General features: G+C 39.1%; 1 protein-coding gene across 5 annotated transcripts in view; it reads left to right on the top strand.

Annotated features, from left to right (window-relative positions):
• CFAP74 (cilia and flagella associated protein 74) overlaps positions 1-26,702 on the top strand; it is a 105,886-nt gene that overhangs the window by 29,758 nt on the left and 49,426 nt on the right. For all 5 annotated transcript variants that reach the window (XM_048825000.2, XM_048824999.2, XM_075120980.1 and 2 more), the window contains 10 exons: positions 1,123-1,296; positions 1,595-1,705; positions 3,497-3,599; positions 4,930-5,087; positions 8,109-8,319; positions 9,255-9,434; positions 13,414-13,587; positions 16,350-16,468; positions 25,327-25,393; positions 25,908-25,997. In XM_048825000.2, coding sequence (XP_048680957.1) covers positions 1,123-1,296; positions 1,595-1,705; positions 3,497-3,599; positions 4,930-5,087; positions 8,109-8,319; positions 9,255-9,434; positions 13,414-13,587; positions 16,350-16,468; positions 25,327-25,393; positions 25,908-25,997 — 1,387 coding nt within the window. The remainder of the gene's footprint in view (positions 1-1,122; positions 1,297-1,594; positions 1,706-3,496; positions 3,600-4,929; positions 5,088-8,108; positions 8,320-9,254; positions 9,435-13,413; positions 13,588-16,349; positions 16,469-25,326; positions 25,394-25,907; positions 25,998-26,702) is intronic.

The following is a 26,702-nucleotide window of genomic DNA, read 5'->3' as shown; positions in this document are numbered from 1 at the left end:
ATTCCTGATTTCATCTGAAAGCATCAGAATGTCCTAAGACTTTCACTTTTGCTGAGAATAGTTCTCTCCCCATTCTGTGTCTGCCTCAGTCATATCCTTCTGTAAAATTTTCAAGAGCACCAAAGTGACTTAGGAGCCTACATCCCATTGAGGCACTTAGGCCCTGATCCACAAAGGCAGTGGTTTTCAACCGGTGGTCTGTGGACCCCTGGGGGTCCAAGACTATGTCTAAGATTTCCAAAGGGGTCCACACCTCCATCTGAAATTTTTTAGGGGTCTGCAAATGGAGAAAGGTTGAAAACCACTGATCAAAAGTATTTAGGGATTTAACTCCCATTGATTTCATAGATCTGGGCCTTTGGAGAATACGTTCTATTGAGCTTTAATAAGACTTTGGCTCCTAAATGCCTACGTTACTTTTGAAAATGGGACTTTAGGGCTCATTTTACCTGATGTGAATATTGCAATTGCCTGGTCTGGCAGGTTCACATATAACAGGACCCCACACATTTTTAAATCTCATGCAGTTCTAGGACTCCATATTGTCTGTGATCTGCACACAGGTTTCCCAGAGACTTCAATAGGATTTTATCCTAACACTTTGTCTTTGGATGTGAGGGCATGGATATTTACACTTTAATTCAGATTTAATGTCCTGTATCAATCTTAAGCATCCTTAATGCACCCCTCACCATGGTATCTAGGCACCTTGGTCAAAACTCAGAATAGTCAACTCTAAGGACCATCACTGAAAAAGCTTACAAACAAACTAGATGTTTTTGAATAAAGAAAGCATTAAAAGCATTCTTTACTGTCGAGTAAACATTCTGCCTTTTCTTACATTGGGTAAATACCAGCTTGAGGAAAAAGAGGAGTTTGAGGAGAAATATAAGTGACATCTCTAAAAATCAGAAGTATTAATACTAGTACTAACAGGATTATTAGCTATGTCCTTTGAAACTAGCAGGGCATAGCGTAAAACATGGCTGAACTTCCTTTTTCACTATGGAGCTGGTAGCACTGAATATATGTAATTAATTGGTCTGCTTTCCTTTTCCCAACTATCTTTGCCCATTTCATTTGCGTCCCTTTAATGAAAACATCTCACTCTGTGCTTAAAAGGTATGAGATGTGGCAGATAGAAATTGAGCAGGGGAAATTTGGAAGCCTCCGGGAGCAACTTGAGCAGGATGAGGAGGAACTAGAGAGACAGTGCAAAGAGCGGGCGGAACAGAGGATTCAGAAAGAAAAGACTGTAGCCCAGCTGGCAGAACGAAAACAACAGGTTGGAAAAAAGTAAGCATCATAACTGATAATCTGCTTTCCTTTCCCCAACTATCTTAGCCCATTTCATTTGGGTATTGGAAAGGTTTCCTAACTCAAAGGATGCTAGTTATGAAGGCTCTTCATGTAGGTACTCACCACAGAATATTTACACAGGGAAATGCAATTAAAGGGGCAACATAAACCAATGGCAACAGTCCACAATCCTACAGCCCTTGGGTAAGCAGAGGACCCCTTGACTTTAGTGGGAGCTGTTCGTACATCAAGACAGTAGGACTATGCCCACTTGATTTTTATTTGTGTTTTGCAGAAAAGAAACGGAAGCCTGGGAGGCGTATGAGAGAAGACATCAAAAAGTAGTCGAAGATGCACACAGGAATCATGAGAAAGCAGCTCAGTTTCTGAAAAAATCTATGTCAAGGTTCCATTAGCTTTTCCCCTTGCTAGTATCATAACACAATATCTGAAATGTGATACCTGATCCTCAGCCTTTAAGAGGAAACATTTTACAGCTAGATTACATTGTGACATTTAACCCTTGTCTACACTAGAAATTTATGTCAATATAACTACATCGCTTAGGGATGTGGATTTTCCACACCCCAAATGACATAGTTATACTGACCTAACCTCTGGTGTAGACAGCGCTAGGTTGACAGGAGGGACACAGCTATCACCTCTCAAGGAGGTGGACTATCTATGCCGATGGGAGAAGCTCTCCCACTGGTGAAGGTAGCATCTTCACTAAGTGCTACAGCGGCATAACAAGTGTAGACAAGCCCTTAGAAATCTCCAGCCATACCACCTAGTGCTGTGATCCTGCCAGGTCTCACAAGCTAAACAGGGACTTGAATAAGAGGCCTCTGAGGAAAATCCAGGTGACTTGTGAAGTAGTGTGGGTGAATCAGTAGTTGGGATCCTTCCTTTTGAGTCTGTTTTGACAATTTTCAGAGTAGCAGCCGTGTTAGTCGGTATTCGCAAAAAGAAAAGGAGGACTTGTGGCACCTTAGAGACTAACAAATTTATTTGAGCATAAGCTCAATGTAGCTTATGCTCAAATAAATTCGTTAGTCTCTAAGGTGCCACAAGTCCTCCTTTTCTCGTTGTGACAATGTCCCACTATGGTCTTAGGGGGCACTGTATTGCTGGAGGAGTTGAGTTTTGAGTTAGATGCACTATCTTGGACACTTGTAGGCTTGTCATTCCCTTTATACTTTTTAACTGGGGAAAAGCTGAATTCCAAATCAGATGATTACCTATCTAAATTACCTCTGAAGTTTCAAATGGATATGGTAGTTTTCACTGTGTCTACTAAAACTGCTGCACAGTGTTTCTTTGCACTGTTTCTGTTACATCTCTGCATTGTACTTCAGTGGTAAATGAGATGAGCTCACTCTGTGTTGCTTTATGTTTTCGTAAATAACTATTGTTAGTTTCTGGCATAAAAATAAAAACTCTCTACAAAATATTTGTAAATCAACTTTACATGTATATTAGAACCTTATACACTGGAAAGGTAATTGTATATTTTCCCTATTATTCTTTAGTTTTTTCTTTGGCAATATGGACAAGATGCCAGAAATTAAGTCCAGTGAATTCATTACTTGACTGTTCTGAGTCTTACATCTCAAGCAAAATATATTGTATCTACTAGAATGGAATCTAGGATCATGGTAGTTAGAGATGGAAAAGACCAACTGGTTAAAAAATGAACCAAATATATTTAAATTCATGTTAATAGTTATGGGATTTTCTCAGGCTTGATTTAGGAGATACCATGTATAAAAAGGCCCATATTTAGGGGTATATTTGTAGTCTGTAAACAATAGAGCAACTTATGCAAGCATCAGCCTTTGTTTTAGTAAATGTCATTGTATATCTTTGGTTATATAACCAACACCTAAATCTTTACTATATTTTAGTGGCTAGATGTTGATCTCGATATGGAATACACCTACTGGTAGATACTCAAAGTTTAAGAAAATATATTGTTGAACAAACTATCTTTGTGGCCCTTTGAAACTTAAGTGGTTCTAAGTAGAAGAGTCCTCCAACTGTTCTATTTTACTGGACCCGTTATCATATAAACACAGTGTAACCTACAGGAGGAATGTTTGGCAATGTTAACAATTACTGTTTGCCAGGTTAGCCATTTTAATGGTGAATGCTTCACAGCAGGACATGAACCTGAAAGGTTTTATTCTACCAACAGAATTCATCAGAAAGAAGCAAAGGAAGAACTGAAAACTCAGGAGCATATGGAAAAAAGGATGCAAGCTGTGCTGTCCCTGAAAAACAACATAACTTCCAATAGGGTACCTCTACGACTGCTAAGATTAGTAGTGATGCAATTGATTCTCTGGAGTGACAGATTTTAATGCAAACCATTTCAATCATAGAATATCAGGGTTGGAAGGGACCTCAGGAGGTCATCTAGTCCAACCCCCTGCTCAAAGCAGGACCGATCCCCAGTTTTTGCCCCAGATCCCTAAATGGCCCCCTCAAGGGTTGAACTCAGACCCCTAGGTTTAGTAGGCCAATGCTCAAACCATTGAGCTATCCCTCCCCCCAATATTCAGCTTGCCCCTGGTATAACATGACCTAGGAGTCTAGCCACTAAAGGTTACAGAGTCAGACTCACCAGGGCCGGCTCCAGCATTTTTGCTGCCCCAAGCGGCAAAAAAAACACAACTTGCCGCTGAACGGGGAGGCAGAGTGATGGTGCAGCCGCCGAATTGCCGCCAGCGACTGAAAAAGATGGTCCCCGCCGCCAAATTGCTGCCAAGCGCAAAATGCGCTGTGATGGAGCGGCCGCTGAATTCCAGCCACCGCCGAGGGCAGATTGCCACCCCAGAGCCCGACGTCGTCGCCCCTTTACATTTGCTGCCCCAGGCACCTGCTTGGTTCGCTGGTGCCTGGAGCTGGCCCTGAGACTCGCACGTCCAAATTCAAATACCCTCACTCTCATTGAGTAAGTACCTTATTCCAAGAGCAGTTCACTGCCTTCAGTGGCACCACACCTAGACTACAGTATTCCATGAGTAAGGGTGTCCGAATCTGGCCTAGAGGGTGGTTGACTGTATTGCTCTTAATACAGAAATACTTTACAGTATATTAAAATAAAACATTTAACATAACATAACAGTTAAACTAATTTAAACCAACAGGAAAATGAAGAAATTCAGATTTAAGGCTATCATAATCTTACTTGTTTGAATCTATATATTCCAGAGTCTGAAAAGATGGTCTTAACTAGCCACTGATTGTATTATAACCACCAATGCCTGCCACACATTGTTGCATAGAGTAACTTGTTTCAGGGGAGGGCCCTGGAGAAGGAGGTTGGAGATCTACAGACATGGTTCATGCATTTAGTCCTGACCCAGCCACAGCTCTTTGCCAGGAACAGAAGTAATCTGTGTGAGCTAGGGATGCAATTGACTCAAATATTGCAAATAAAATCAGGTACAATTAAAGGATTTTCAAAAACCAAACAAACCCAAAGGCAAGTTCAACTATTAAAAAGAAGAAAGCAACCTCTTGGTAGAAAAATCCACCATCAATTTGTAAATAGAGAAAGGGACTAAAATCAGAGTCCATATTGTGTGAGTAAAATATGTAACTGTTATTTGCATGACTTTGTAGGAAACCCTTCGAACCCTCCAGCTGAGGGACAAAGCAAAGGCTCTTGAGGCAAAAAAGCAAGAGATGAAGATGAGAGGGAATATTCTGGCAGAAGGAGGCGATGTCACCAAGGAGATTTTTCTCCATAAACAACATGTTGAGTTAGAAAGGCACAAGCAGTAAGCAGTCATTTCTTTGTATACGTTTTACTCCAGGTCGATACTCATACAGGAGTGAATCGTCACCTCACTCCACTTAGAAACTGAAAACATGAAATCTATATTGCTGTTAGCCTTGCTACCCCAGGGAACTGAACTGATTCTTGGAGTCTTGTGTAGCTAGAGACTGTCAATCCAAATCCTCAGATCATATGAACTGGCAAAGCTTTATTGACTCAAAGAAGCTAGGTTGATTTATATCAGTTGAGGATTTGGCTCAACTGTTTTTCCTTATAGTTTAAAAAAGTGTGAAGGAGTCACTGGTTCAAATCCAAACCATGACCCTAACCTGCCACTGCATCTGTGCAGGTATAACTTACCATGCATAAAGAGACCCATTGAAGTCAGTGGAGCTCTGCATGGGAGTCAGCCCACATGGATTGAATTGAAGGATCGGGGCCTTTGTTTGTTAAGACCAAAATTGTTGCCATCTAAGGGTGACTAGTGGCCCACATAAATAGGTCTGAAGTTTTGTCCATTCTCTGGCCAGGTGTCCATGTCCTGAAAACCACCCCAAGCAGATGGAAGTGGAACTCTTATTGGTAGATGTACCAGTGAGGCTGTGGATGACTGGCCAGGGAGACTGAATTGAGCTGTAGCTCACGAAAGCTTATGCTCAAATAAATTGGTTAGTCTCTAAGGTGCCACAAATACTCCTTTTCTTTTTACTCTGAAACCTTTAGAAGTGAGCCTCTAGGTTAGGATTGAAGCAGATTGAGGAGGCAGTGTGGGGACTAATCACTAATGCACTAGATATCCATAGAAATAGAAGACTTCAGTCTTTGGAGATGTGAACCCGCCACTTTCACTAGCGCTAAATGCATATTATAAAAATTAATGAATAAACATTCTGCAGGAGTTATGGATACTCTGTCCTTGAAAAGACTACCTTATTTTTTTAGGTTTAAACCTTCATCTTTTTCACTATTTCCCCATGTAATTTACATAGCAGTCCCAGTGTGGATCACATGTTCTGCTAGACTTGCTATTGGCTATACATGACAGTATGTTCCTCACAACAGTTCCTTTCTAATTTCAGCTATCACTCTGCTAACCTGCTATTTCTCTGAGTGCCTTTGTTTTGATCTTAGTCCTTTCTTCCCATAACAGAGATGATCTGTGCTCTATCTCCTATCTGAATCTCAACCTGAGCATATGTCCCTGAATTATTTGCAGAATAATTAATTCTTTAACCATTAGAATCTGTAATTTAATTTGTACTGTTCAATTTCAAAAAGATAGCAAAATTCCATATCAAATGTGATTTAGGGCTAATATGATGTTTTGCTATTAAAGTTTCTGTAGACTGCACAGTAAACTCATGAACTAATTGTACAGAAGAAAGATGGTCTTTAGGTAAGGCACAGCACTGGGAGTCAAGAATCCTCTGCCATTTCTGGGACTGCTACTTTCCATGCCTCAGTTTCCCCAAATGTAAACTGGAGGGTATGCCACATAACTACAAGGATAAATTAACTGCTGATAAAGCAATTTGCAATATATGAGTCAATATATATGTGCAAAAGATTATAATGTCCTGCCTATATTTAGAATAAGCAATCATTTACACACAAATCAGTTGAAAATGTAAACCTCAGAAGCTAATTGAATCTTTACTATAAATAATTTCTGTTTCTGAAAATTATATAGAACCTAAAGGAATATAGATGAAAGGAATAGAAATAGCAATTTTTCCTGTAGATTCTGTTAATTCCCTTCTCAACAGAATGGCCCCACCTACACACTCATTTTGTTAGCTTAGGTTAATCACCGTAGACTGCTAGCTAAAGTCTGTACTTTAAAGAGACATGGCTTCAAAATCAGATAATTTCAGACAGAAGTGTGTTTTCTATTGCTACAAGTAATATTTAAGATTACTATAACTGAAAGAGTATAGAGAAAAAATGTCTTCCAGCTTTTTCAGTTTGTTTACTTTGTGCATTGACTACACTTTGGTTATGCTCAGTTTCTACAATATTTGTGTTGGTCTTTGATACAGCACAGGGAAGACAAAGAACATTTTAAAATATAAGAAAATGTTATTGCAAAAATCACAGAAATTGTCAGAGGGATTTAGGGGCAGGCATAGGATCTCAAATTACTTCTCTATTTTTAAGGTACTTATATGATCTCCATTACCATGGTATCCGAGCACCTCAAACTTTGTACTGTATTTATCCTCACAACATTGCTGTGAGACAGAGTTGTACTAGAACTACTAAAAGCACTAGAACTGCTAGTATTGAAACTGAGGCATAGAGAGACTGAGGGCTTGTTTACATAGCATGGCAATGCGCATTACAGGGGTGTGATTTCTAAAGCACGCTAACATGTTCTGTACTAATTGTTCCATGTAGATCCTGCTGGTGTACACTAAAAATTACCTACTGTGCTTTAACATAGTATTGTTGGGTACTTTTAGTATGCACCAGCACGATCTACAAGGACCAGTTAGTGTGCTTTAAAAAAAATCACACCTCCGTAGTGCGCAATGATATACTGTGTAGACATGCCATAAGTGAATCACTCAAGGTCACACAAAGTCTATGGCAGAGCGGAGATTTGAACCTGCATCTACCAAGTCCCAGGCTAGTGGCCTAGTCACTAGACAGTCCTCCTTTGAGTTCTTTTGTTATAAACTGACTAGATCTCAAGTTTACAATATCCCATTAAAGGATAAAGTCTAAGTGAATCGAGAACATTACAGTTTGAAAATCTTACATCACTTTCAGCCTTGGGGAATGGGCCCTGATATCCTTCCCAAACAAGTCTTTTTAAAAGTCATAATTGAAAATATTTAGTCTGTAGAAATATGTAGAAATCATAAAAATCCCATATTATCTTGATATACACGGATCATCACTGCACTATATATTAAGGGCTCAAAAAATGAACCCTTTGGTAGTATTGTTAGTGCACAGCAATGGCTTCTTTCTTACTTTCTTTCTGGTTTCTGTTTGTTTTTTTAATTCTTTAATACAGAGAATTTACAGAACAGCAGAAATCTAGAAAAACTGAGATTGTAGCTCGGATTTTGCAAGAGGAAGCATATGTAGAGAAGCAGAAAAAACATCAAGCTTGGGCAGAAGCACTTAGGAGTCAGGGTAAACTTCAGGATTCCTTACGGTGGCGAATCAAAACATGGCAGTATATTGAGAATGCCTGTGAAGATCCAGCTGCAACAGTACTGCAGGTAAGCAATGCTATTATACCTAACTAGCTTTAGAGAACTGGTCAAATGTTTTAGGGCTGCTGTTATCAGAGTGGCAGGGAAAATAATGTTTGTTCACCGCTGAAAATGTATAGTTTGAGTTGGTGGTTGTAAAAAAGCATTTGCATTTGCTAGAGCCTGGTGCTGTACAGTACAATATGAGCAGGCAATGGGATAGTTTCCCCATTAGATCTCTCAATAGCCATCAGTCTCAGTCTGCTAGTCCAGTTCTGACACTCTCTTGCGATGGAACACTTCCTTATTTAACTCAGAAGTAAAATGTAGTTGTAGACTTAGTTTCAGATTAGCTTGTCCCAAGTGACAAACACAGCTCTGTTTGGAGCCTCTCCACGCAGCTTTTACATCAGGCAAGTGGGGTAGTTCTTTCAAGACTTGTGATCCTCCTAACCAATGCCTACAAGTATTTTACCTCCATAATATTCCAGGCTTTCGCTGGCTCAGAGAGGAGGAGAGTGGACTTTTGTCCCCATCTTAGATCCTCCCATATGACTTCTTGTCTGGTGTAGGTCTGTTATTTAAAAGAAAGAAAAGAAAGGAAAAATGTATCTGCCAGTGAAAATAGGCACAGTACAACCGTTGTTAAAAACAACACATGAAATTGGGCTGCATCATTTATTAGAGGTTGAAGCAGCTTCCTGGCAGTACACATTCATGAATACCCTTATGCCTGAACATTAGTTTCCAACCTACTAACTCCTGCAATTCACATGATGATGTGATTTCTTGTAACATACGGTTTTCACTGTGCACAATGTCTTCCAGATTAATTAGCATAAAACAGTCCCAGACCTCCATACTTCATAGTCTATTAAAACATTATTAAGTGTCTGTTCTTACGGTATTGCTGCTGGAGTAAAACAATAGTTCCTTGGAATTTTGCTCCTGTCTCATTGTAGAAGTCTTGGCGTACTCCATCAGCTTGTTCCTTAGTTGATGACAAATCTAGTTCTGTGGTGGATTTTTCTGAAAAAGCATTACAAGATACGATCCATGAAAATGATGATAAAGAGGCGAGTCAGACTCTAGCTGAGCCAGAGTTTACAGGACTTTGGAGTCAAGAATGTAACTTATACAAGGTAAAACTTTTAATTTCTCATCTTATCCCCTGCATTTTTCCCAGTAATTGGCCTTCTCGCTGTCTTTAGAAGTTTTCTGACTCTTGCTATCACCATGTGAATGTGCACTCAAAGCCTTGCATGAAGAATTCATTTGAAAGTTTTGTTTTAAAGAAGGTACCTGCACATGTAAATCTTCATAGAACCACTAATGTGTTAAAATACTTATCAGTCAAAGCAGTTGAAGTTTGCCACTATATTCTCATACTGTTTGTTCCCTTATATAGAGAAAATTAACTGGCTTAGTTTTAGTTCCAAGATTTGTGGAGACATATATCACTTCATGTTTGCTGGCTTGTTTGACTTTTAAAACTGAACATGACATTCTGTTGAGCTGGTAATGAAGATCATTTCATGTAGAAAACATTTTTTTTTACTTAGTGCTTGGCATAGAAAGCACATCTTTCAGTATAGCAAAGTAACAACATTTAGGGCTCTGATCAGAAATAAATAATGTACATATGCAAAGTGGAAATTGATGTTTTCATAATGCTGCCAAGCACTTGTACATTTTACCAAGGCACATACCTTCCATAGATCTCTTTTTTAAGTCACATGTGACCTTGAGAGTAGACTTTAGCATCAAAGGGCACCGTCAGTAAAAATGTATTCTCTTTCCATGGAAAAAATAAACTGGAATCAAAGCTGAGATGGCTATAAAGTTAGTTGACTTTGTGGAGCAGTCAGTCACTCTGGAAGTCAGAAAAAGACTCACTTTAAGTGGGGGAGAGGCAGTATTACTGTATACAATAGTCAGAACATAGTGTTGCCCAGGTGCAAAGTACAAAACAAGTGGAAGTTGGGAGGCTGAGTTCCAGCTGAAGGGAAGTAGCAAAGAAAGAAGCCAAACAGGGTTGACAAGATTCCAGTCACAGGCTCCTCTACCAACTATGGCTTTCTTCTCTTACAAAATATCCTTTATGAACACCTCCAATCAGTTATTTATAGCCCCCGAAGTCCTTGCTTGTTGAAGTCAAGAGAGTTGCACGTCAGGGATAAATTTGGCTCACAGTGTTTCAGATGAACTGGTATGTGTAATAAGATCTTAGCACAGCCTTAACCTGGTAAGCTTAATTCAGCTCCAAAGCTGAATCTTAGCACAATAGGTTCACTGGAAAGAAATCCCAATATTTTGCAGTGTTTGTAAATTTCTGTAGATGACTAAATCTTTGCATTTACAATTCCAATTAAATCATTATTTTATTTGATTGATTGATGGATGTTGGCCTCTCTGTAATGCTTGCCAGTTTGCAAGTAAACAACATGGAGACAACATAGGCCAGTGTAAAAGTGCTGAAGCAGTTTCTCATTCAATGGCAACAGTATGAATTTCTCTCATATTTCCATTAAGCCAGTCCTACTGTTCATACTAAAGGTCAGGTTTTGCTCTTAGGTATATCAGTGTAAAGCTGAAGTAAATCCACTGACTACAATTTACTGTTAACGTAAATCCTGTTCCAAGCTTCCCTCTGTTGAGATCATTTTTCCCAACGTGCTTTGAGAGCCTTGGCTAACAGGCATCATGAAGTGCAAAATATTCCATTTTTGATTCTAATTTCTATGTATACACTGCACTGTCTATCATGTGACCAATTAAACACTATATGTAGTCACCCTGGAAAGCAGTACAGACCCACACCATGAAATGGACATGCTTAACAACAGGAACCATTCTTGAAGTTAATGGAGCCACTCCAGATACATTCTGATGTAGCAGATGGCAGTGTCTGTCCCTCTGTCTCATTGACACAAGTAAGGGTGTTTTGCCTGGTTGAGGGCTGTGTAAGGTCTTCTTGATTTGCCCTTGTATTTTCCGAATGTCTAACCTCTTTGCAGTGGTAAAGAGATTTTCACGTCCAGATGCTGATAACCCAGAATCTCACATTCACTCTTTACATTATGTTAAATCCAGAGAGTGAGAGGCGGGTGTGCAGCTGTCAACATTTTGTTGCATTTTGGCTGGTAGGCAGCTGGGTTTCTGACTCCCTCCTACTCAGAGACTGGATTTATTTATTTATTTTTCACTAATATAAAATGTGTTTATAGTGTTGTGACATTACCCAGGGTACAATCTGGATCGATGAACATGTGTCCTCCCAGATCTCCAACCTGGGGTGCCTTTTACACTGCTTGGCTGTGAGAGCTACCACTTGTGGTCTGCTCTCACACACCTTCCAGCATGTAAATTACTCCCAGATATACTGCAAGACTTCTATGGCCAGCCACCCTTGAATTACACTGCAGAGCATCACCAGCAAATTCCCAGACCCGGACTTTCCCCCCGAATTGTGTGTCTTGTACTGCACAGCTTTCTCCTGGACAATAAAAGTTCATATAAAGTCTATCATTTTATTAATAGAAAATGATATGCACAAATCCTGTTATCCCAAATGGAGGTTCCCAAACACTTCAATCCAAACATACTGCTCTAGATAAAACAGTAAAACCAAGTTTATTAATTACAAAAAGACAGATTTTAAGTGATTACAAGTAATGAAGCATAAAAGTCATAATGGTTACAAGTAAATAAAGAGTAAAATGCAACTATAACTAACTTAACAAGCTAAGTGATTTCAAAGCAAAGGCTTCTCTCACCATATGTTCTAACAGTCTTACTGTCTGAATTCTTTCAGTCAGGATCCCTCCCCCAGTCCAAAGCTGTTTCCTTTGTTCTTCAAGTGTTCTGGAAACCCTGGGTAGAGAGAAGGGAGGAATACTTTGGGGCGCCTTCTATCTCTTCTTACAGTCCTTTCTCTTCTTCGAGAATCATCTGCAGTTGAGGTTCAGGAGACAAAAGTCTGTGTTGACAGGAACCTCCAGCTGTTTCTTTTGTCAAGATGTAGATTTTTGACCACTTCCTCTTTCCTGCCAAAGAATGGCCACTTAACCAGGTGGTAGTCCATTTGATTTTGTTGACTCTTGGCTGAGGCGTTGGCGAACCTTTTGTCTCTAATTGCGTCATTTTTGACTATTTTCCACTTGCTTAAACTGCAGGCTATAGTTTGGTAACCAGCAACAAACTGCCATTTGGGCTGTTAGCTCAGTTTGGAATTGAAACAAGGGTGGAGAGGATCAGAAACGGTACATAAAATTCCTCCTCAGTTGATTGTCCCGTAATGATTATCATTATGTGGATGGAACTTCTGGAAGAATGCTAGTAATCAGAAAGAGAGCTTAAAATGAGAGGGATGAATGCCTAAATATCTAGTTCAACACTTCCTATCTGTTCAGTTCACTGCCACTTTACCTCTTATACAGACGACAGTTTTCAGTACTTGTATTCAGCTATTCCTCTCCTTGACTCTTTAAATGTAAAAAGAGAAAAACCTAAATTATCTAGAGTAGTTGAGAAATGGCCCAAACCACACACTTCCTTGTTGTGACTATATTGGAATTACACACATGTTCAAAACTGTGCAGGCACATTTTCTTCATGCTTTTGAAAAATTGGACCTATAGTCTTTTTCTTTTAAATGATAGCTTCTTTAGCTTTTCCTAAAAGGGCCAAATTCTACTTTCTGATAAGTTTATCCATCGCTGTGGAAACACCATGCAAGCATCTGAGAGCAGATTTGGCAAATATGCTTTGTTAACCTACAGTATCATTTTCTCTTCTTACTTTCTAGTCTAGAGAATACGTTGAGCCTGATTTTCAAGAGGCCTCAGATTAGCCTTTAATTTTGAATGCATAACCAGTTGTCTGTCTACATGCTGCATTTGCACATACAAATCAACCGATTATATACCCAGCTATCCAATCAGTGCTGCTAATTAAAATATGAAAACTATGTTTTCTGGAACGGATTTAAGGCACAAATTTGTAAGGTCAAAATTTGGGTTCTGTTCTGAAAATTTGATGGAATACAAGAGTGTACAAAAAAATCTCTGAACTATGGTTTCTTATCAATAAATTACCATTTTTATTGGCTTCAATTATTAGATGCCAAAAGATGAAACAGATCCAAAGCCACTAGGTGCAAGTAAACTGGAAAGAAAGATTTTCACTGAAAACTTGGAGAAACTTCGAAGTGGAATTATTCGCAAACAAGTTGTGTCCGGTCGTGAATTTAAGGGGTGTCCTTTTTATAGCAAACCAAGTCTTATTCACTTCAAGGTTGGTGCATATTTTGCATTGTGGCTTTGTGTATTTACTGTATGTACAAACCAGTGTCTCAGTCAAAAGCACATTGCAATCAAAGGCAAGACTCCCATCGACTTAAATGGGCTTTCAGACTTTTAGGAATTAAGTCAGAAAGGTCAGCACATAATCTGAACCTGCCTGAGGAGATAAAATTATATGTGGTTCTTGTTAGGCTATGTTCCATGCTAATCAATTAAAAGTAAATTACTTAACGTAATAACTGTTTCAAGAGTATGTGGTATAAATACAATATTAATGTAATAAAAAGCTGCTTAAAGAAAGTCTTGTATCCCACTGTCAAATATAATTTAATTATTAACAGGAACAAAAGCTTTCTAGTATTCAACACAATGTCACATTCTCCTCCCCTTTCCCCCCTCTCCCACCATGCGCTGTCACCTCTTACAGAGCCAATTTCCAGGCCATTGTGAAATGTTCCCCAAATAGGCACACTTTAATGACTATTTTGTAGCATCAAATATGAACTCAACTTTTCGGCCAGCCACATCCGTATTCATGGTCAGTGCGCCAAAGTTTATTCCTTCAAGGCACATGGGTAAGCTATGTGGTGGGTACATAACTGATGAACAGATATATAGCCCATACTTCCCAACCTGTATGCCCTGCTCTGGAATACCTCCTAGTATGGAGGACTGGAGGACTGGGCTCTCCGTGGGTGTAGAGTGATGGCAGAATTGGGGTGGAAATATCCTCCCTCATGCAGCCTTTCTGCTGTGGCTTTTCATATACATGGGAGGAAATACATAGTAGGACAGGGCTGGTTCTAGTCCTAGCTCTTCTTCATACTTCCTGTGTGATCTTTGGCAAATTACTTCAGTTCCTTAATGCTACAGTTTCTTTATTTGCAAAAGGAAGATAATACTTCTCCACAGATACCATATATGCAGGATTCTTGCTTCAGGGTGTTAACTCCTTAGCAAACTTCTCTAGCTCTTCGGTATTTTTATGCTTGAGGGCAGGTGGAACATGTGCCAAGCCCCCTATTATCCCCTGCTATTATAGCGCTTTAATTTTACCAGTTCATTACAATGCTTCCCTTCTCAGTTTTTTGAGAACTAAATATGTTTTACTTAAAGATTTTGATATCCCTTATGAAGCTTTGAACTGGTGGCTTCTCAGCAGTGAATTTCAGAAATCATTTGGCTATATTGGACAGTACCATTTCCTCATTTAAAAACATGCCCAAAGAAAACAGTGAACATGGTAGAAAAGTAAAGTGGCTGTATCCAAGCGGACACACAACTCTCTTAAAGTGTCAAACTGAAGTCATGGTTCTGGCACAATGCGAGAAGTCTTTGTAAATCTTAAAGTGCATTATCAACAAGACTGAAAGCACTGCCTTTATGTGCCCTGTCCTTTGGCAAACACTCCAGTGATCATTTCATATTTCTTTTCATATGGAAGTAAACAAAGGATGACAGCCTCATAAACAGATGAGGGCCAGAGGAAGAAATCTTTTTACCTTTTCCTGTTGTGGCTGGAGTTTCATACACAATTTTAGTAATAAATTATTAGCTCATTCCAAAAATATGGTTGGCGTGAAGTTCCTATTACTTCAGTAAGGTTCACATGGCCCAATTTTCACTCAGTAGCTTCTACTGGTGAGTATGGAGCACATTTGAAAATCCGGTCACTCCACATGCCTAAAGGCTGCTGAGCTTTTTTGAAAATCTTATTCTAATTGTGGGTGCTGAGCACTTTTAAAAATCTGACCATTAGATTACATGTGAGATTTAAAAGTATCCCCATGTTTAAAAAGACCAGCAGATCAGCTGTTAACTCTTTTGTAGTTTCCCCTATTCCATTGTTACTTCTCTTTTTACTTGCAGAATAATTTTTATTTCCTTTACTGTGACTGCAGGCACACTAACTGACTGGGAGCCCCCTTCTTAAGAGTCCCAGATGAATCAGTGAATTACTACTATGCTACCTGCACCTTTTAGTAGGATGATGTATAATAGATGGTATTCATATTTGTAAACAATTTGCAAATTAGTGTTAATCTACTGTTGGGTAATTATTTAGTTTTCCTTGTTAATAATATGTAATTAATTGATGATAGTGTGCCTATAAAATACAATTCTAAAAGGCAGTGAATAATACCTAACACTTGCATAGCATTTATAATTTTCACAATTCCATTTGAAGTCAGTGGGAACTGCAGCTACACGATCCCACCTTTAGAAGCGGGACCCTTAGGCCTGGGGAAGGATATGCACTGGGGAAATTTCCTCTAAATCCTAACCAGTTTTTAAAAACTAGCTGGAGCCATAGTGTAGACCATAGTTTAATGACTGATTTCAAAACTGCTTCAGAGTTTCTGGTTCTCAGTCTTGTGCTCAGAGCACTAGACCCTGAATCAAACTTTAATGTAATAATATTCTTATATGCATTCACTGCAGGCAACAAAAAAAATGGCTTGGAAACATCAAGTTGTGCACACAGCTGGCTAACACTACCACATGATCCTATTACTAGTTCCCACCTCCTCCTTGCTGTTTGTTGTTCAGTTGTGTCTCTTGTCTTAAATTGGATTGTTTGGGGCAGGAAAGCTTCCTAAATGTGTTTGTACAGCACTTAGCATAAAGGGCCATGATCCTGATGGGGACCTTCAGATGCTACTGCAGTACATGTTGTAAAAAAAAAATCATTATCACATGTGAAAATGCTACCAGCTCCATGGAGGTGTGATTGAATCTGTGTGCTATTTCTAGGATTTTGATGTAGGTAAAACCTACAAAAAGAAGATAATTTTGATAAATGCATCCTACAGTGTTAACTTCTGCAAGCTGGTGGGAGTCAGTGAGCATCTCAAGGATTTCATCAATATTCAGTAAGTAAACAGGCTCAAATTCTGAGAGGATGACTTATTGCAGCCTTAACATCAAAACAATCGGCTAAAGTTACAATCAGGAAGCTATTGTATTTATTGCATTTATATTTTATTCTCAGTAGAGTCAGTTCTGTTAAATAGAGCTGTAAAAAATTACCTTCCAAAACAAATCTCATCTCCCTTTGCTATTTCTTCTTCCTTTTCCCATCTCTCATTTATGTCATGTACAGTATGAAACCATAGCATCAAGATCATTAGATCCCTTATGTGAACCCTCCACCCTGCTTTAAAAATGTGCTAATGGGATTTTATTTACTTCCATCCGCTCCAAAACGGAAATTGCAGCAGATATAACGTCTCTGCTGAGACTTGGGGGGAAAAATGGGTGGCTAAAATTAGGAATCTAAATCCAAATGTAAGCACTTAAACATGAGGCCTGGTTTGCAATAGTTCTCAGTACCATTCATTTCGGTGCCTGGACACAGAATTAGGAGCCTCACTTCAGGCATCTATTTTTTTAAATCTTGGCCTGTGCTCTTTGGCAAGATGACCTGTCAGTTGTTGACTGTTTTTACAGAAATGTGTTGAATAAAATCACTGTACCCAACATGTTCAAAATATCAGGACCCCACTCACAGTGGTACCTTTGGTCATTTGTTCCAATCCTGCAGAGGCCTCATGCATCCTAGTTTATGAAATGAGGCTCAAAGGTTGGCCATAAGTAATACCCTTAAATCATGGAATTCTATACTGCATACTCTCCCCACCTTTCCAAAGCCTGCAGAAACCTCACGGTGCAACTAACATGAAAGTATGGCACTGTGGGATTTCAGAGGGAGCGATCACATAAGAGGGAGTATGAATGAATGAGTTGCTGCTCTATTCACCACACTCCCTCTCCAAACCCAGTGACTCTCTGGCCAGTAAATACACCTCTACCCCGATATAACGCTGTCCTCGGGAGCCAAAAAATCTTACTTCGTTATAGGTGAAACCGTGTTATATCGAACTTGCTTTGATCCACCAGAGCGTGGAGCCCCGCCGCACTGGAGCACTGTTTTACTGCATTATATCCGAATTTGTGTTATATCAGGTCACATTATTTTGGGGTAGAGGTGTACCACAGAACTTAGGGCTCCATCCTGCAAAGTATTAACCTGTGAGCTTAACTTTGAAGTTAACTGGCTGCTGGCATGTGCCTAAGTGTTTTGCTGGTACAGGGCCAGGATACTCCATACAGTAACTCCTCACTTAACATTGTAGTTTTGTTCCTGAAAAATTGACTTTAAGCAAAACAATGTTAAGTGAATCCAATTTCCCCGTAAGAATGAATGTAAAATGCAGGGGGCGGTGGGGGTTAGGTTCCAGGGAAATTTTTTTTTGCCAGACAAAAGACTATATATATATATATATATATATATATACACACACAGTATAAGTTTTAAACAAATAATTTAATACTGTACACAGCAATGATGATTGTGAACCTTGGTTGAGGTGGTGAAGTCAGAGAGTGGGATATTTCCCAGGGATTGCCTTAGTGCTAAATGATAAACTAGCAATTGGCTGAGCCCTCAAGGGGTTAACTCGTTGTTAATATAGCCTCACACTCTACAAGGCAGCAGGAATGGAGGGAGGGGAGACAGCGACAGGCACCCTGTGTGTGAGAGGGAGATGCGCATTTCCCCTTTAAGTAGGCTGACCCACTCTTAAGTTCACTGCCTTGTTAAGTTAATCAGCAAACTGAGACCACAGCTGCTGCCAGGAAGCCCTCTCCATCCTAAGCCCTCTTGTGTGTCCCCCTGCTCTATGGAGATGGGGTAAGTGGGGTCCGGGAGCAGGGGGGGACACCCTGACATTAGCCCCCCTTATCTCCTCCCCCAGCAAGCAGGAGGCTCGGGGAGCAGCTCCAAGGCAGAGGGTAGGAGCAGTGGCTTCTGCACAGGGAACTTAGGGGAGTGGGGAGCTGCCAGTCCACCCTGGTTCCAAGCCCCCACCAGCTAGCTGCACCGGGCTGCTCTTCCCGTAAGCAGTGGACAAAGCAGGCGGCTGCCGACATTATAAGGGAGCATTGCACAACTTTAAACGAGCATGTTCCCTAATTGATCAGCAATGTAATAACGAAACAACATTAACCAGGATGACTTTAAGTGAGGAGTTACTGTATCTTGCACCTGCATGTATTAATTTCCATTTGGCACACTGGGAACCCCACTAGAAGTGTTACAAAGTACTGGCTCCGCAAAGCGACTGATAGCCACTGAGCCACAAAGACATTGCAGAGGGATTTCAACCCTGCCTTGGTCCCCTGAGAGTACTGAGGTTTAGGCATTCCCCATGATCATAACACCACATGTGCTTGGGAGCACACAGACCCTCCCCTACCAAAGGGAAATGGTATGGATTTTAAGTATCGGGGGGAGCCACGTTAGTCTGTATCCACAAAAACAACAGGAAGTCCGGTGGCACCTCAAAGACTAATGGATTTATTTGGGCATAAGCTTTCGTGGGTAAAAACCCACTTCTTCAGATGCATCAAATTTTTACCCACGAAAGCTTATGCCCAAATAAATCCATTAGTCTTAAGTTGCCACCGGACTCCTTGTTGGTATGGATTTTAAACAGCCATTAAGGTGCAGAAATTGTAAAGTACTCTTTTGCATAGAAGGAGATGCCATGTGCATTTATGTGCACGCATACATAAGAAGCGAGAACATTTCCTGATTCTGCCTCTTCTTTCTATTCCCAGACTTTTTAGCTAGGGTGCATATCACAGGAATAGCTTTTAACTGTAACAGAAGTGTATCTGGGATAGAAATGGGAAAGCTTGAAAATTCCCATAGTCCTAATTAATATTTCAGTCAAGCTTTTGCTGGGCACAAGCTGCCTATAGTGATTCTCTTGTTAATATATTGTGAAAGCATATAAAATAATTCAATCTGAACATAATATATAGTATGTTTCAAGCTTTCCCTAAGCAAAACACTTAAAAATGCAATTCTTGTTGCCTTTAAATACAGTGCAACTTTGAAGAGATCCATCCTATTGATTGACGTTTGTGTATTTTGCCTTCTTGGAAATAACTTGCTTTGGAGTAAAATAAAATGTGACTAGAAAAATTATCAGGTACATAAGAATGGCCATACTGGGTCAGACCAAAGGTCCATCTAGCCCAGTATCCTGTCTTCCAACAGCGGCCAATGCCAGCTGCCCCAGAGGGAATGAACAGAACAGGTAATCATCAAGTGATCCATCCCCTGTTGTCCATTCCCAGCTTCTGGCAAACAGAGGCTAGGGACACCATCCCTGCCCATCCTGGCTAATAGCCATTGATGGACCTATCCTCCATGAATTTATCGTGTTCTTTTTTGAACCTGTTATAGTCTTGGCCTTCACAACATCCTCTGGAAAGGAGTTCCACAGGTTGACTGTGTGTTGTGTGAAAAAATACTTCGTTTGTTTTAAACCTGCTGCCTATTAATTTATTTTGGTGACCCCTAGTTCTTGTGTTAAGGAAGTGTTATTTATTCCCTCTCATATTTACCTTCCCCACACCAGTCATGATTTTATAGACCTCTGTCATATCCCCCCTTTAGTCATCTCTTTTTCAAGCTGAAAAGTCCCAGCCTTATTCATCTCTTCTCATATGGCAGCCGTTCCATACCCCTAATCATTTTTGTTGACCTTTTTTGAACCTTTTCCAATTTCAGTATATCTTTTTTGAGATGGGGCGACCACATCTGCACACAGTATTCAAATTGTGGGTGTACCATGGATTTATATAGAGGCAATATGATATTTTCTGTCTTATCTATCCCTTTTATAGCTCTTTGGAGTCCGCCTGGGACTTAACTATCTTGAGTAGTTTTGTATCATCTACAAATGTTGCCACCTCACTGTTTACCCCTTTTTCTAAATAAGTTAAATAGGACTGGGCCCAGTACAGACCCCTGGGGGACACCACTATTTACCTCTCTCCATTCTGAAAACTGACCGTTTATTCCTATCCTTCATTTCCTAATTCCTACCCTTTGTTTCTGGTAATTACATGAAGGTCTTTAGACAAGATAGAATTTAATTTCACATAGTTCCGTCCATATTCTAGGTATTTGAAAATGCCTGCCTTAACTGATTTCTTTTTAAAGACACCTAAGGGAGTTAGATGCCCACTTTCCACTCACACATTGGTGATAAGATGATTTGTTATAATTAACTGCACAGAAAAGCACTGGAGTTTATAGACATGGACCAGAATTTTCAGAAGGGCTCAGCAGCCACAACTGAGACCAGATTTTAAGATCCCAATTAGGCACCTCAATAATTGGTCAGATTTTCAAAGGAGCCTGGCATCCAGCAAACTGAGCACTTTTGAAAATCTGACTATTTACTTAGGTTCCTACAGGGGAGTTGATTTTTCTTTTTTCTCTGAAAATCTGGTTCCAGTTGTGGGTGCTGAGCATTTGAAAATTTGGCTGATGTAGGGTAACAGATTCCTGCTCCAAATATCTTGCAAGCTAAATAAACAGACAAAAGAGTGAGGAGGGATGGGGCATGAGAATTATCTGACTTTTTGTTTTATCTAAAATCATTAATATTCCATGCCAGTGTGAGGGGAAAAAATTACATGGTCTTGCAAAATGAGGATTAAGAGAATATTAGTAAATCTAACATGCCCATCTCTGTAGTATCTGATAGTGATCGTGAACAAGGGGCTAATCCAAAGCTCATTGAAGTCAATGGAAAGACTCCTATTCGCTTTAGTGGGCTTTGGTTCAAGCCTTAATTAATACTTCTATTGTTTCTTACTTAATATATCAGGCACTTTGAAAAAGGCAAAGAACCGCTCTGGTAATTAGCGAAAAGGGACCTGAGTTTCTGTCTGGGCTACCGAAAGGGATTTTACATTAACATAGGCAAAAAAATTTCTGTCAGCTGCCATCCTCTGTGGTATGGCTCAGGTTAACTTCCTGATTATTGGTAGTTCATATGAAAGGCTAAGATGAAAAGAGCTGATGAAATAAAGGAATAGAAATCTTTACAACAAAGATCATTTAAATAGAAATTTCTAGGGATGTCTACATCAATTCTTTAACATAATATTGATAATAGATTATGTAGCAAAATATTTTGTCCAGTTGGGACAGATTCCAATAAACGACTATATTGATAAATTCCTTTGTATACCTATGAATCAGCAAATGAGAGCATCCCAGGTCTGTTTCTTTTTAAGGATGGGCTAATCTTAGATTAAGATGTTCTGAACCCAAGAATTCAGTAACTTTAATTTAAAAAAATACCAAGGAAATATCACATTTATTTGGAACTCTATTAAACCAAACAAAAGAAGACCAATTATAATCAGGCTTAAAAGTGAAAAAAGCCAGCATTGTGTGTGTAAATGCTATTTATTAACAGATGAAACAGCTTGAACCAAACTTGCTTGCTTTGCATATAATTGAATTTAAAAGTTGCCAACTCTTCAGGCTAACCTGAGGAAATAGTTTCTGACATTGATGTTTCTGTTGTACCCCAGTGAAGTGACACAAAATATTGCCCACTGAAATGAACAAGTCATGTTAATACAATAACTGATTTCATACTCGAGAGATTCTATTTTACAGCTCACTGCCCTCTGCCACTTTGTAGAGATAGGCTGTGCTTTCAATTTCTAGCCGCCTCAATAAGATAAGCCATGGTGCTTAACAAACCAACCCCCATCCTTTCAGTCCCTACAACAGTGTATTGGAATATCAACAAGATACAGTTACTGAGTGAGCACAACCTCCTTGAGAGCTAAAAGTTCTGAATTCAATCTGCTGTAGAAGCTCTTGTTAAATTTTACCTCTTGCTTTCAAATATCCTTCTCAGTACAGCCTTTCATGGCCCTTTGCAATTTTAATTTAATTTAACACATTTTGAATTAGAAATAGGACATTTGACTCTATTGACTAGTTTAAGCTATTACAGTGTCTTGAACATTGTCACATTCATTGTTAAAGGGGAAGAGGTTGGATGCTGAACAATTTAGTCACAGACTCATGGAGAAACAGATGCAAATTTGACCCCAGTTCAAGAAAGCACCTAAGCACATGCTTAATTTTAAACATGCTTAAGTGCTTTCCTGAATAGGAGTCTAACTTTATGCCAGCTTTGGAGTCTACTGTACATTGATCTAAAATTTGAACCAATTATTTTAACTATTAAGACTTCTTAATTAAAATTAAATGAATACACTTTTTTATGGATTAGGAAAGCCATTTTCTTACACATCTTTGGATGCTCTTGAGGATTGGTTATTTTTTTTCTTTATTTAGCATGTTCATTGAATTGCATATTTAATTCAACATTTCTGATATGTGATTGAAATATAAATTACAACTTGCTAAAAATCCTAAATCTTACCTTGGTATAATAGGTTTGTCAAAGTACCTTCCAATTTCAAATTAAGCTTCAGGTACTGTGAGCAAAGTACGTTAATGCAGTTTTTGGGAAACTGCATGGAAAAATGTCTGAATTAATTTAGGTTTCAAAAACTAAATTATACTCTTTCCCCTTACATTTACCAAGTAGCTAGCTAGAAATTTTACCTATATATCTTTTTTCCAATAAGACTGTGTAAGATAATATACTAATTGCTTGTACAGCACAGATCACGTTTGTAAATAAGGCTGTGTAATGCTTTACCTTATCTCAAGTAGAAAGCCATAGATTAACAATTTATTACTCCAACCAATTTTTGCCAAGCATTCGGAAACTACGGAGTAAATCAAAGCTGTCTTAATAGCTGACTTACCTACCTTCCCTTAAGAGAGTCGCACATGTGGATTTTCTTCCACTGTTAGAATTTTTTCATAAGGCAGGCAGTTACATACTTTGTGTTTTAAAAATAATACTAGTGATAGAGAGTATTTCCACCAAAGGACAGCTATGTTCTCATACTAATGGACATACTGCACTGCACATGGGAGTCATCAATCAATGAGCAAGTTCAAAACAAACCCGTTTATAACTAGAATATGTGTTCCAATTATATGGGTTGTATGCATGCACACATGGCCCATGGCAGCATGGAGTGTCTCCCTCGCTGCTACTCCTAGCTATTGCCAGGTCAAACTGCCTCAGGCAGTTGCTGCTCCCTCATGGGCAGATCTGAGGGCCAGTGGATCCAAGGAGTTCACAGACCCCTGACCCACCACTGGGAGTCCTCATCCCTCTATATGTTCCCACAGAGTAGTCTGCCCAGGAGCTCAGCACACAAAGGGTAGCTCTGGAGTCATCCTGGACATGATCCTGCATCATCCAGGTTAATGGGAGTTTTTTCATTGACTCGAATAGGAGCAGACTCAAAACCCCATGTAGCTACCCATATGGAAAAGGGCTGTAGAACTCAATATGGATGTAACCAACATGGTTCCTTAGATATTACTCCAAAAGCCTCTAGAATGTAAGAGTCTTAAAGAGAGACATTCTGTAGAATTCTATAGCAGGGACAGAATTCTCCATTAAGTTTTATAGGACCATTCAAAACCCCAGTTTGAAAGGATCTCAGTTTCTATAATATCCTGTAGGAATTTTCCATAAGGGACTCCATAGCTGTCCACACTACTCTCCCCCCATCTCACACACACACACACAAACTGCAATAATGCAGACATGTTTAGGGGTGCAAGGAGATACAGTGTGAATGAATGTACGTAATATGGTGAAGTAGTAAACATTGCAGATGTTTGGACCTTGATGTTGATTACTCTCCAATGAAAGGTCATCATCTTTGCCATTTACAGGCTGCACTGGCTGAATTTAGGCTACCTTTGCGGTTGAGGGTCCTTGCTAAGAGCGAAGATTAGTCCAGCAAACTTTCTCTAGACTGTAAGCATGTTTCAACCCCAGAACCTTGAATGGTGTTCCCTTTTTCCAAGTGTGATTGGAGGAGGATTTTTTTAAAATGTGCCTTTAATAAGATTAGTTTTTCTTATGATTTAAGGTGTGTTTCTAACAGTGCCAAGATAGTCCAGCTTGCCTGGGAATTCCCCTTACTAATAATATCCAGTTATTTCATTTGCTTAGTTTCCATCTTCTCTGGCATGTTGCCAGAACAGACCCTCAGCTGTGACTCACTAGCAGTACTTAGAATGCAGCAGCTAGATTTCTTGTCTCATAAATCCTGTTTCAGTCACAATTGAAAAGAAGTTTAATGGTCTCACTGAAGTCCCTGGTGGACTTTTTGTTCACATCACAAAGACCGTAAAATATGGCACAATTTGAAATGACTGGCAACTTCTACTCAGAGGATAAGATATAAATGTTGCTGTCTGTACAATTTGCAACAGACAACACATACTGTAATGTTGTGTAGTCAGCTTGCAACTGCATGGTTCTTTTTAATTTATCTCTTTTTTTCCTTGCTCTGGAACTTGATTAGCAGAGGTATTACAGGTCAGGATGCTCAACAGACACATGTAGATATTAGGAGAAGCTGTGTCCTCGTAGCTAGAACAGGGGACTGCAGTCAAAAGACTTAGGTTCTATTCTTGACACTGCTACTGGTACTTTGTATGATCTTGGGCTAATCACTTCACCCCCAATGCCTCAGTTTCCCCATCTGTAAAATGGGTACAATAACACTCGTCCTTTTTAAAGCACTTTGAGATTTTCCAGTGAAAAGCTCTATACAAGTACAAAGTGTGATTATTTATTATTTCTCAATGTTTGCACAGCCTTTCACTGGCCTGTTACTCTTTCTGACTTGTGTGTAATAAATTCACCCAAGTAAAAATATGTAATTTTCCTGTGAATTTTGGGAACTGGATTTTGATATATAAATCTAACTCAGTGCCATACATTTATGATCTGCACAGCTTTGATCCACCTGGCCAGATGTCTGCTGGAATGTCATGTGAAGTGGTGGTCACATTTAAACCAATGGTAAGTGCACTTTATGCAGCAATTATAATACAGATACGTTAGTTACAGGATGGTGTGAATAATAGTGTTATCCACCCACCTAATTTGATAATTGTATCATTTTAGTCCGATTTTGTTTATTGTTAGAAAGGAAACAAAGATAATTACAACCTTAAAAATAATATTCTAATTTAACTATCTTGCACACCACACACTGGCATTTTCTAGTGCAATATTTGTTTATAACTCCAAGCATTAAGTATATCTGTAGCATGTATTCTCAGGCTGAAAATTGCTCCAAACTGGAACATATTAGATGTTACCTCCTGAAATAAGTTAGATAATTACGAAAAAAAGATTGCAGTTACATAGAAACCTAGACACACTAAAATTATGTTACAGTATCGAACCTTAAGAATGTATTTATTTCTTCTTTACTGTAATTAGTTTATTTATTGACTTGTTCAGATGACTAAAGATTTAATGTTTAATCTGTTTAGATGCATCATTAATTTTTTTAAATTATTTTGTTTAGATAAATGAAGTTCTTGAAGGAAAAGTCACATTTTTGGCTCAGAATGGTTCCTTTTCCATTCCACTGAAATGTACAACCAAGAGATGTGTGGTAAGTCAACTTTTTTAACTTTAAATACTTTGGATGAGAGAGTCCAGTGTAAGAGCAAAATGAATATAAATATTAGTGAGAATACATAGAAATGTATACACTTCACTTATTCCTCTCTGTCTAAAGTACTCTTTTGCCATAATGATTCATTCCTGAATAGATTCTTCTATGAAAGTGCAGCATTACTATTAGCATATTTCATAAAGATTTGTTTATAGTTTGTTTACTAACATGCTTACAAAGAACCTTACAATGTCCAACATTTGTGCCTAGTAGATGCATTGTTATATTTTGAGTTAAACAAGAAATGCTGTTTTTTTAAAGTCTCCGGCCCCAAACTCTACAGAGATTTATGCATGTGCTTATCTTTAAGCATGTGAGTACTCTACTCTAACTGGAGTCAGTGGGACTCTTACTACTACTATTTATTAATTATGTGCAATACAGAAGTGCCTAGATCCCCTAGTCATGCACAAGGATCCCATGGGGCTAGGGGCTGTACAAACACAGAACAAACAGATGTTCTGCCTCCAAAGAGCTTACAAGGTACTCATGTGCTTATAGTTAAAATCTGTTAAAATTATAGTTAAGCCTTTATCATTTGGGTCCTCTAATTAACATGCAAAAAGGGTAGGTAAATGCGTGGTACATGTAGCCAACACCCATTACTTTTCCTTCTCGTTTTATTTTGAACATAACATTACA

Source organism: Caretta caretta, chromosome 18, assembly GCF_965140235.1.
Source record: "Caretta caretta isolate rCarCar2 chromosome 18, rCarCar1.hap1, whole genome shotgun sequence".
In the NCBI taxonomy this organism is placed as follows: Eukaryota; Metazoa; Chordata; order Testudines; family Cheloniidae; genus Caretta; species Caretta caretta.
Note: the sequence above shows the minus strand (reverse complement) of the source record. Positions and strands in the feature narration are given on the sequence as shown.